The sequence below is a fragment of the Maniola hyperantus genome, chromosome 18, assembly GCF_902806685.2.
Source record: "Maniola hyperantus chromosome 18, iAphHyp1.2, whole genome shotgun sequence".
Classification (NCBI taxonomy): Eukaryota; Metazoa; Arthropoda; class Insecta; order Lepidoptera; family Nymphalidae; genus Maniola; species Maniola hyperantus.
This window is the reverse complement of record NC_048553.1, coordinates 9,648,378-9,661,188: the sequence shown is the minus strand read 5'-3', so window position 1 is coordinate 9,661,188 and position 12,811 is coordinate 9,648,378. Positions and strand designations below refer to the sequence as shown.

The 12,811-nt window shown below is 38.9% G+C and overlaps 1 protein-coding gene across 1 annotated transcript; it reads left to right on the top strand.

Moving 5' to 3' along the window:
- Positions 1–341: 341 nt before the first annotated feature.
- Positions 342–12,582, top strand: LOC117990854 (transmembrane protease serine 9-like). Its single transcript, XM_069504755.1, has 14 exons — positions 342–609; positions 1,119–1,270; positions 1,917–2,160; positions 2,307–2,500; positions 2,813–2,918; positions 3,227–3,404; positions 4,303–4,534; positions 6,326–6,380; positions 7,433–7,584; positions 8,473–8,692; positions 10,017–10,210; positions 10,622–10,730; positions 11,542–11,719; positions 12,112–12,582. The coding sequence occupies exons 1-14, from the start codon at positions 534–536 to the stop codon at positions 12,353–12,355; spliced, it is 2,334 nt and encodes a 777-aa protein (XP_069360856.1). The 5' UTR covers positions 342–533; the 3' UTR covers positions 12,356–12,582.
- The last annotated feature ends 229 nt before the right edge of the window (positions 12,583–12,811 follow it).

The window sequence follows — 12,811 nt, the reverse complement described above, 5'->3', positions numbered from 1 at the left end:
GACGTACCTAACCACAAATACACGGTTTTCGGATTTTTTTTCTTACGTGTGCTATAAGTCCTACCTACCTGCCAAATATCATGATTCTAGGTGATTGGGCAGTACCCTATAGGTTTCTTGACAGACACGACAGAAAGACAGACAACAAATTAGTGATCCTATAAGGGTTCCTTTATCCTTTTCAGGTAAGGAACCCTAAAACGCAAAAAAAAAATCACTATCCAGCTTTCGTTAACCAGCTCTTACGCGTTGAATTACAAACTCCCCCTTTTAAAGTCGGTTTATAAAGACAAAACACAGTATGTTCATTATCACTAGTCTTGTCATCGGAAAGACGTATAAAGTTAAGACTACAAAATTATCTTCGTCAGTAACTAAACTAAATTTCACAAGCACATGTGTTTTTATAAACAATTATATTAAATAATTATTTTTATTAAATTATATTATACTTTAAATTACATTTTCATTAAATAAATTATTTAGTTATTTAAAAAATTATACATAACTAGGTCCACTTTTTATTTTTAATAATGTTTAATGATATGTTGAAAGTTTTATTTTATGCACTTGTGCTCTTCGGTTGTGGAAACTATTTCACGTTTGCACGTAAGTAATTTTCTTATATTTCACATAACTATGTAATGTATAAGTTAGTTAGTTAAAGCTTCGATAAACTATAAGTGAGTCTAGTAGTTAGCTTGTCTGCGGATCATGAGGTTCCAGGTTCGAGTCCCAGTCGGTACCCGGGGCCAGGTGTTATAAGTTTAACGTGTACTATCTGTGTATCGTATATGTGGCATCGTAGCGCTCAAACGGATAGATCGATTTGAATACGGTTTCTTTTATTGTCGCGTATTTCGTCGACGCGACGTTAGCCCGACTAGTTTCGAACCCATTCGGAGTCCTTTTTCACAGGGACTAGCACACGCGTCACGGTTGAATGGAAAAGGATCCCGGATGGGTTCGAAACTAGTCGGGCTAACGTCGACGAAATACGTGAGTAAAGCCGTTTTGTCATGTATGTATATTGTATACCTAATGGAAATCACTCGCGATAGTCTAAATACTATAGGTAGGTAAACCTGCAATAAAATAATGATCTTTTGGTTTTCCAGGGCAATGTTTCGACTGTGTCTCAGTTACATCATGCCAGTCAGGGCTAGATTTTGCTGCTTTGATTGGGCAGAATTTGCTGCCACCTGAAAGCAAACAAACATTTTTTAATGCCATTTGTGGTACCGATCCATATGACCCTGAGATACCAAAGGTAGGTCGCTCTTTAATTTTTTAACTGTCTTAATAAAAAATTACGTTATGATAAAGAAACTGATACGAGTTAGCCCTTGACTGCTATCTCACCTGGTGGTAAGTGATGATGCAGTCTAAGATGAAAACGGGCTAACTTGGAAGGGGTAGGTTATAGATATTATGGCAGTTTCATTTAGTTCCGGGGTGATTCGCTAACTCAGTGTATAGCACTGAATGATAGCCACCGAGCTCATTTGACATTGGTTAGTTCTACATTGCTACTTCATTGACTGGTACAAAAATATTTTTTCGTCAATCTTCAATGGATTAAAAATAAATGCTATAGACACTGAGTTAGCGAATCAGTAGGCTGATCGGTTTCTAAGCGGCATCGCACCGGAACGATAAACCGTTTGGCGCGGCACGGCTTTGCCGCCACGCGATTTGATCAGAGACTATACTCCTCGGTTCCTTTGATAAAGAAACTGCAATTTAAAGAATTGGGAAATGGTTCCGTACCATCGTACAAGAAACATTTAACACTTTCATCATCATAATTTTTGATCATTCAGAAATTATTCTTCGCGCTTTTATAATTATATGCGATGGCTTCAGGCGGCTACGCCGACATTGGTACCTACTTAAAAACTTTAGCAATTACACAGGTGTGCTGCTCCGACTTCCCTAGACTGGATCAACGTATCAATTTATCTGAAATGACGACAGAAAAAGCCACTAAAATAGCGACCGAAGAAGCGACAATAGCGACCGAAAAGGCCGGAATACATCGAAATTTAAGGCTGCTGCCAAACAATATGTGCGGAGAAATCGACGGCAGCCGCATAATCGGCGGCAAGATTGCCAAGCTGTATGAGTTCCCCTGGATGACGCTCATTGCCTATAACACAAGTACGTATCTAAGTACATTTTGTTTGTTCAATAACCCTGTCCATACGAAGTAATATATACCTACTAAGTCAATGGGTGGCGGTTATCACAGTCACACAATCACTTCCTCGGTTGCTCACTACATGAATATAAAAAATCTCTTTCAGGGAACGGGCAGCAATTCTCTTGCGGAGGGAGCATTATCAACTCTCGATACATTTTAACAGCTGCCCATTGTGTCACCAGTGGTGGTGTATTGAAGGATAATATCGCTCACGTGCACATTGGAGATGTCGATTATAGTACCGAGACTGACTGCCAAGGAGATTATGAAAATATGATCTGCGAGACTAAGGTTCAGGTAAGAACAATGTTTTTGGATCAGCTCGAAACTTCAGTCTAGTGCTGACGTTACTAAAATGGCGGCCACGCGTGTTAGCAATTTGCGGGACTTGATGCCATATGATCTGACCATTGTATTGTACCTATCGAAACAACTGAACTGATTTTTGACGAAAGGCAAATTGAATCTTACCTGAATCTATTTTAGCTGAATTAACACGGACAATCATATTGTTTAGAAGCTACACCACTGAACTGAATTCATCTCGGGAGAAGCCAAAGGCAAAAGACACTAAGTATTTATTGGTTTTTTATTTTACTTCTTTTCTAGGACGTAGGTATAGATGAAATTATACCACATGAGGATTTCACTGGACGTGCACCAATGCAGGCTGATATTGCGCTCCTTCGGCTAAACGAATCCATTATTTTTCGCAGTAAGTTATGTATACTTAATAATATTATGTCACCGGATATGTACTTAGGTATGTAATTCTGTCACCATATGGGGCTAAGTATTAGCCGCGGTGAAATGTCTCGTAATTTGTTTTTTGCACTAAGACTAAAATATGACCCCAGGGTCTCCACGGCAAACGGAACAAAAATGCAACTTTCGATACTTTGTACTTGCGCCACTTACCGATTTAAACCATTTCTGCTAAAACACTTAATGTTTTCTCCAACAAAGACTACTTACAATACATTCGTGGTAAGTATTGTGTGATTTTATGGTTATACTTTTCAGATAACGTCGCTCCAATATGTCTGCCAGTGTACAGCGAGCTCCGTAACAACATTCTCGGCGGCAAGAAAGCGACGGTAGCTGGCTGGGGTTCTACAGAAACTGAAAATCAGTCGACTAAATTATTGAAGGTTGACATCCCCATCCTTACTGATGATGTCTGCGGTTCATATTATAGAAGGTAAGATTTTTCAAAAAAATCCGTGATTATGGTGGCATTGTGTAAAAATACCTTGCTCCGTGATCATCCCCGATGGTCACGACCCCCCGATAAAAGACGTCATAAGCACGTCCTTAACGATCCGGATGGTCAAAGTATGACTGCCAATGCACCCTATCTTGTAGGGCAACACACAAATTCAACCTTTACAGGTCCGATTTCTAGCCTCACCCGGACGTGGACTCACGCCACGGGTACGGGGGTGTACAAACGAATCAAGTCCAACCAATCCACCCATCCCAACGTGATCCTAAACCGTGGTTCGAGCCTCACAGGAGGCCCTTAGGAGGACGTTGTGCACCGATCTCTCCAATTATTTCTTTGAGCCCTAGGATTCACCTCCAGATGAAGCTCCGAGCTCGCCACCCCACCTGGTGACCCGCTGTAGCAGCCAAAAGGGCCTACGCAGCATACTCAATCCAAAACTTTAAAAAAATGCTCTGTGACTTCCGTTTTCCTCGCTAGTACCAATATTGGTACCTTAAAAAAATGAATAGGCACCTTCTAGGCGCAGTCTACGACATAGGCTGCAAACTACATCATCATTTATCACCTAATTACCTGTTTGGTGAAATTGCAGTCAAGCACAAGCCTACAGAGATATCTTTTTTTAACTACATATATAGTTTAAAAAAATTCTCTGTAACTCAACCGTTAAAATTGGTCCAGTATTAGTAAAATATACAATAATTGCACTAAGCTTGTGCGTGGCCATAGGTCCAACATGTTGAGGTTTAACTTATATCTTAAGTATTACTTGATCTAAATTGTGAGATTCGACTAACCAGATCTTATATCCAACTTGTATTTTAAGTGTATGTATACACACAATGTATTTTAAGTATTGTTATCATTTCAGGTTTGATGAAAACATGATAGTAAACTCATTTTGCGCTGGTGAGCTGATGAAGGACTCCTGCGGAGGAGATTCTGGTGGCCCGCTAATGATGGAAACTGAATTCGGTAATTCCATACGATTGGTCCAATTCGGCGTAGTTTCGTTCGGCCCCACTCAATGCGGTTCACGGTTCCCAGGAGTTTATACTGATGTGAGGAAGTACATGGACTGGATATTAGATAACATACGGGATTAAATTATACCGGAAACGTGGAAACCTGAAGTGTGTGTAGGTATGTAGGCGATTATTTCTCAACAGAAATAATAATTGTAAGAGATATATTCGTTAACTTGAAACTGATATTATAACTACGTCGCCTGGTGAAGAAAATGATGTAAAAATTGTTTAAATAAAAGCATTTTTATATAATAAGTTACACCTAATGTTTTAATTATATTCCAATTTTGTGGATTTCTCAACCTTTTATCAAAATATAAATACAAATTAACGATTTTTGGATTTTTCCTTTACTGGTGGTGGTGGACTTACATCATTCTAGGTCAACGGGAGCTGGGAAGCAGGCACTTAGATAGTTTCTTACTGAAGCCACGGGTGAAAAATTTAGCAATAAAATAAAATACTTACCTATCAATTATATTTTATACAAGAAATAGTAATGTTTAGACGACGTTAAAATTTATGTTGTCCAAGACAGGGTATGATTTTTAGCGGCGAATCACTTTACTATAATAAAATTATGACCCATATTTTTATAATTTTTAGGGTTCAGTTCAGTGCTTCAAAAGGAAAAGGGGAACCCTAATAGGATCACTTCGTTGTCTATCTGTCGTGTTTGTTAAGAAAAACCTATAGGGTACTTACCGTTGACCTAAAATCATTGGCCGGAACGGCCAAGCGGGGGTACGGGCCTCGAAGCATGATCTCCTTACCCGGGTACTTTGTACCCTGGTGACTGTCTTTAAGCCGGAATTTCACCGACTAGGACTAGGGCCTGTCAATCTTGGCTTATGGCCATACGGGACTTGTTAGGTGCACATAAAAGTGTTAAAATATCTTGTATGATGATACGGAAACATTCGTGTGCGAGTCCGACTCACACTTGACTGGTTTTTATTTATTGTTATGGTGCCTACACATAGAACAGACGCGCGAGCTAACCGCGCTAGCCAATTAACTCGTGGTAACATGCTTGTCCCGCTCCTCACCATGCCGCCCCCTAAATTCCAGTGCTAGGCGATTGCCTAGTTCGCCTATAAAGGCCAGCCCCGTAAGTAAGGTACGCTTTCGAAGGCGATCCCAGTAACTGTCGGCTGCTGCAGACAGTGTTGCTGCTGTCAGCATCAGCGACATGTAATAACAGCTATCTACAAACATGATCAACCCATCACCGGCCCACTACAGAGCACAAGTCTCATCTCAGATTGAGAAGGGTTTTGGCCATAGTCTACCACGCTGGCCAAGTGCGGATCGGCAGACTTCACACACCTTTGAGAACATTATGGAGAACTCTCAGGCATGCAGGTTTCCTTCACCGTTAAAGCAAGCGATATTTTAATTACTTAAAAACGCACATAACTCCGAAAAGTTAGAGGTGCGTGCCCGGGATCGAACCCCTGACCTCCGATTGGAAGGCGGACGTCCTAACCACTAGGCTAATCTACAAACGCTCTCGAAGAAATATCAAAAATAAATAACTACTGCAAATAAGTGGAAGCACATAGAATATATCATATTCTTGCTTGTCGACGTTATGTGTGATTGATAACTGATAACCTTACTAGGGTGACCTATGTAAGCTAAAATCCAATGAATAATCCGCTCATTTAATACCTATACATGTTTATGCATTGGTCAAAGTAATCCCTTCTGCAACACAAACGCCTTTTGTTTGATAATATAATAATTATAACTTTAGCATATTCTATTTAGGTTACATATCAATCAAGTCGAACAGGATTTTATATATTTTTAAGAATAATAAGCTGTATTTAAGTCATTAAGTGAATCATGATTTTGTTCAAGATCATTTTTTGTGTGCTTTTGGTTTCTGGCTGTGAGAACAATGTGTTAGCTGCACGTAAGTACCTACCTACAAAGTATATTATATGATCCAATCATCAACAATATTTATAACACAATCAAGTACGTAATTGACACAAAATGAAGAAAGTACCTACAGCTACAGTACGCGGCAGAAAATAATGTAAATTGAGTATTGACCTTTAGAATAAGATTTCGGCTTTGTAGAGCGTTGTCTTGGTCACTCATATCTATGCGACATTATGTCGGTCCGAACGACAGAGACAATGCTCTACAAAACAGCAACTCTTTCTAAAGGTCGATGCATTATTTTCTGCCACGTAGGTAGGTACTTACTGTATTTCAATTAGTTGAAATTCTATACATGTATATACATATTATAATGGTAAGGCTATTTGTTGTGTGTTTGAGAAGAATTGATAGGCACACGACTTGATACCTATTGTTAGGGTTCCGTACCTCAAAAGGAAAAACGGAATTACCTTATAGGATCACTTTGTTGTCTGTCTGTCTGTCTGTCTGTCAAGAAACCTACAGGGTACTTCCCGTTGACCTAGAATCATGAAATTTGGCAGGTAGGTAGATCTTATAGCTGACATTTGGGGAAAAATCTGAAAACCGTGAATTTAGGGTTAGATCACACAAAAAAAATTAAATTGTGGTCATGAACTAATAATTAGTATTTTCAACTTTCGAAGTGAGTGACTATATCAAGCGGGGTATCATATGCAAGGTCTTTACCTGTACATTCTTAAACAGATTTTTATTTATTTTTATGCATCATAGTTTTTGAATTATCGTGCAAAATGTCGAAAAAATCCGATTGTAGTACGGAACCCTCATTGCGCGAGCCTAACTCGCACTTGGCCGGTTTTTTTATTTCAAAATTTACCTATCTATGGTCACGTGATCTACGTGCCATAGATATTCCTCCATTGTAAGAATCAAGTCAAGAAATTTTTCGAGATATAAAATACGTAAACGTATAGTAACCTTCTAACAAAATATATTTTTGTTTCTTTGGAATTCAATATTCCTTACAGTAGGGTAAGGTGAATAAATGAAATGAATTAAAAATAATAATTTTAGGACAATGCTTTGACTGCGTATCAATAAGGTCGTGTGAGTCAGCTCTTGATTACGCTGAAAGGGTATTTGGCTCGAAACGTGGCTCAAGCCCAGCTTTCAAAAGGGACACGTTTTTAAAAGCTGTTTGTGGATTTGAGGGACGCAATCCAAAGGTAGACCTAGCCATAGGTATAAGTCACGCAAATTGCTAATGCGCGTGGCCGCCATTTTAGTGACGTCAGCACTAGACTGAAGTTTCGAGCTGATGGTAAATTTTTATTACGGCTGACGTCAAAATGACGTCATTTCGATGTTAATGAGACATGGTTCGAGCGCAATAGAAATTTGCGGGACTTATAACAATAATAAGTATATAAATAATATATAATCTTGAATTTTAACGAGTGTCGACAGTTGACCGCTGATCGACAGTAATTTGATTGGTTTTTTCTTATCTTATGATTCTTATTTTTTTCATATTAGCAATTCCTTTCATCTCTTTTATATTATTTTTATTATTCATCATCATCAACATTATGATCAACCTATTGCCGGCTCACTACCACAGGCTGAGCACGGGGATGACAAGAATTTGGCCATAGTTTGCCACGCTGGCTAAGTGCGGATGGGTAGACTTCAATACCTTTGAGAACATTATGGAGAAGTCTTAGACATGCAGGTTTCCTTACGATGTTTTCCTTTACTATTAAAGCAAGTGATCTTTAAATCGCTTAAAACGCACTTAACTCCGGAAAATTAAAGGTGCATGCCCGAGATTGAACCTTGTACCCCCCGACTAGGATGCTAACGTCTTAACCACTAGGCTATACACCGCTATATAATTATATCACCGCTTATACTAAACTATTACCCCTTATACATTAACTATCACCGCTTATACTAAACTATCACCGCTTATACTAAACTATCACCGCTTATACTAAACTATCACCGCTTATACTAAACTATCACCGCTTATACTAATCTATCACCGCTTATACTAAACTATCACCGCTTATACACTGTTAATCGGTTATTATTGCAAGGTTTCAAATATATAGGTGTGCTGCTCAGACTTCCCAAGGAATTCGTGGGCTGGGATAACATTATCTATAAGAGCACCTCTACAAGCGTTACGTACTGTGGATGCCATCGAACTGCATCCAAATGTAGAACTGCTCCCGGACTCCTGTGGAGACATTGACGGCTCACGCATCGTCGGCGGCAGGGTCGCCAAGTTGTACGAGCTCCCGTGGATGACGCTCATTGCTTATAACACAAGTAAGTCATGTTCTATTTAATCAGCACCTCGATTGCGGGAAACCTTCAATAGCTCAACCGGTAAAGGAGTGGACTGAAAACCGAAAGGTCGACGGTTCAAACCCCGCCCGTTGCACTATTGTCGTACCTACTCCTAGCACAAGCCTGACGCTTAGTTGGAGAGGAAAGGGGAATATTAGTCATTTAACATGGCTAATATTCTTTAAAAAAAAAAAAAACGTTATTACAATCTCAATTGTTTTGAATGGCTGAATTTGTGCGATTCTTGTTGTATCTTTATGTGTTGTATCGCATAGCTGCTGCACGTTTGGGAGGATGACAGCTACAAAGTCACGACCGCAATCACCTCTGATTGGTTGACGCTCGCTCACTATTGGCTACAATGCATTGTTACAACAAGAATCGCACAAATTCAGCCAATCACAACAATTGAGATTGTAATAATGATTGATGCAGGTTTTACGAAATCGACCTACTCTGTCCAGTCACAACTCACACATTGAGAGATGAGAATTGTATTACAGTAGCCAGCATCTCTTCTTCTTCTTCTTCTTCTCTTAATATATGGCTTTTTCCAGTGCCATGTCAGCACAATGCACTTTGCCAGTCTCAAGCATCTCTCCAAATTATCGAAAAAAATTATGTCCATTGATAGATGCACTTATAATTGTACTAGCTGATTTCCGCGACTTCGTACGCGTGGATTTAAGTTTTTATAAATCCTGTGGGAACTCTTAAATTTTCCGGGATAAAAAGTAGCCTATGTCCTTCCCTGGGTTGCAAGCTACCTCTATACCAAATTTCGTCAAAATCGGTTGAACGGTTGAGCCGTGAAAAGCTAGGAGACAGACAGACAGACAGACAGACAGACAGACAGACACACTTTCGCATTTATAATACTAGTATGGATGTCGGGAACAGGATGGCCAATAATGTACTTTAAACCCGGCATAGTACGCGACAAGTCGAGATGGCAATCGGGGAGGGAACGTCCCACACAGCTGTACAGCCCCCGCTCTAACGCAGCCCCCGGCCTCAAACTCCGACTGCCATCTAAACCTATCGCTGACTATACATACCTTTGTATTGATATGACGTCAGTCAAATAAAATGTATCAGATACAGTAACACAATTCTTACTTTAGTAAATGTTCTTTTCTCCCACTTCCTTGGAATTGGCTACTTTACTGAAGAAAGGATTTCACTACAGAGGACTGTTAACGGGTCTTTACTGGTCGCTCGCCAGCAATTTCCAAGATGACCGTAATGGAAATTGCTAGACAGTTTCATACTGATAACGAGAATAAATAACCATGTTATTTAGGAGACGGGAAGCAGTTCAATTGTGCAGGAAGTATTATCAACTCGAGATACGTGCTCACAGCTGCCCACTGCGTGCTATCTCCCACTGAAGGTCTTAAGAATATTATTGGTATACGCATCGGGGACATCGACTTAGACAAAGATATTGACTGCCAAGGAGATTTTCAGAATATGTTTTGCGAGTCTGCGACTCAGGTATCTGTCAGAATTATTGTATGGTTTAGAAATTACAGTATTTAACCATTTCAATTTATACATTTTCATACAACCTCGATGGGAGCTTCATATTCGTGCCTTTTGGTGTGGCTTTGGACCCGAGAGCTGACAGAGCTACCTTGGCAAAAGAATTAGTTTGGCCATCCAAAGGGGTAATGCTGCCAGCATCTTGGGTACAATGCCTCGCTGCGGTGGTCTCGATGAGGTTTTAGATTTAGTTTAATTTATTTTAGTTTTAATTTAATGTTGTTTTTTTAGATTTAAGTTTATTTAATAGAAAAATTGTCTATCCCTTTTTAAATCTACCAATAAAGAAGTAAATCACCTTTTCATAGTTCTTTATCTAATAATTCTATCCATTCTTTATTTTTTTATTATTTTCTATTCAAGAACATAGGCGTAGAAGAAGTTATTATACATGAAGTGTTCGTCCAAAATGCATCGAAAGATACCGATATTGCGCTTCTTCGCCTCAGTGAATCTGTAAATTTCACTTACAGTAAGTACATAAAAGTATTGCATTTATAATACGAATTCTTAATTATATCACTAGCTTATGCTTGCGACTTCGTCCGTGTGGACCACACAAATAACAAACCCCTATTTCACCCCCTCAGGGGTTGAATTTTCAAAAATCCTTTCTTAGCGGATGCCTACGTCATAATAGCTATCTGCATGCCAAATTTCAGCCCGATCCGTCCAGTAGTTTGAGCTGTGCGTTGATAGATCAGTCAGTCAGTCAATCAGTCATCTTTTCGTTATATATATATTTAGAATTTTGACGTACTTACCATATATCAGGCATCACACAAACTATGCTTAGTTAATTTTAATTAGGTACAAATACAAAAGAAAAGCAAAATTGGGTTTCACCAGACAGTATCTTTTACTCCAGTAAATTACCTCTTACATGCAAAGCAGTGATTGCCTAGTGGTAGACGTCGGCTTCGTATTCGGGCAGTCATATTTTTCGGATACTTATATGTTTGTTAAAGCAATTAAAAGTTGCATCGTGAGGAATCATGCATGCCTACCAGTTCATGAAGTTCTCGTTGTGTGAAGTGAATCTATCCGCACTTAACCAGCGTGGTAGACTATGTCCAAAACCCTGCTCGTTCTGATAAGAGACACAGGTTGATGATGATGACCTCTTATACATATTACATAAAAACTACCATGGCTATATTAGTATAGCCATCCTCCTAATCCTGTAGGTCTATTCGGTATCTTAGGATACCGAATAGACCTACAGGATTCTGTTGCCGCACCAGGAAAGCACCAGGAATTAAGGTATTCTTGTTTACTTCCAGAGAACGCGGGCCCAATATGTCTACCAGTATCTAGCGAGCTTCGGGATGCTCGTCTCGCTGGCAAGAATGCAACAGTGGCAGGTTGGGGTGCTACAGAATACGATTCTTCCTCTCGTATACTACTGAAAATTGAAATACCAATTTGGTCGGATGAAAACTGCCACCCTTCTTGCAAAAGGTTTGTGTAATAATCTAACCTGTGTATATTTTTTGCCGCAGACAAAATTCTATAACAAGATTGGTGAATGAACTTTCAAATTCGTGCTTTAGACATAAAAATCTTTTCTTCCTTTAACCTTCCTAAAACTCTACTTATAACATTAATAAAACTCAAACTCAAAATTTGGTTTGAACTAATTTTCCAAAAATAGTATAATAGTTTCAAATTGTCTAATTTTGGGGGATGGCCGCTACACTTAATGCCGTCTTATACTTGAGGTATCCTCAAATCATTTTTCAATATGTCCATTTTTCATAAATAAATAGCAAAAGGACAAAAGGAGGTCCTGGACATTTCTATTCATTTTGGTCCGTATTTGGGTTTGCAAACAACTGTTTAAAAAATTTCAGGGATGGTGACTGCAAGACAAGAAATTTCAAGACTCTATGTGCTGGGGAATACTTGAAAGACTCTTGCAGCGGCGACTCTGGAGGCCCTCTGATTGTAGAGACCCAGTACAATGGGGTACACCGATATGTTCAATATGGCATTGTATCCCATGGACCCAGGAGATGCGGTACAAGGGGAGACCCAGGTGTTTATACCGATGTATCTAAATATATGCAATGGATATTAGACAAAATTAGGAAGTAATAAAAATGTAGCAAGTTAAATCCCACTTCTGAACGTAATGATCAACCGCTCTCCTCCGTATACTAACAACAATGTGTATTTTAACCATAGTTAGGTCGATAGCTAGTCAACTTTCAAGTTTGAATTCATTGATTATTTTATATAGAAATAAGTTTAACCAATAGGTACAATAATAATTTTCAGGACAGAATTGTCTAAGAACAATTATATACCTACATATTTTTCGATTTGGTGTTTTCATTTTCTTCCTTGGCAGTTTACCTTCTATCAGTATTTGTGTAGACGAGCGATTATAAGAAAATTGTAAAAAAAAATATCTTGAAAAATTACCAATAATATTTGTCGAGAATCATGAGGCTGTCTAACTGCCGGAGACGTCGAGTCTTTCTTAGATAGTGCAAGGGTTGTGCAATGTTGTGGATAAATGTTAAGAATTAAAAACAGTTATTTAGATTC

Coding starts and splice junctions, on each gene's coding strand:
- LOC117990854 (XM_069504755.1), top strand. CDS start 534: ATGTTTAATGATATGTTGAAAGTTTTATTTTATGCACTTGTGCTCTTC. Junction 1,271..1,916: donor ATGACCCTGAGATACCAAAG/GTAGGTCGCTCT, acceptor GCAATTACACAG/GTGTGCTGCTCCGACTTCCC. Junction 7,585..8,472: donor TTGAGGGACGCAATCCAAAG/GTAGACCTAGCC, acceptor TCAAATATATAG/GTGTGCTGCTCAGACTTCCC.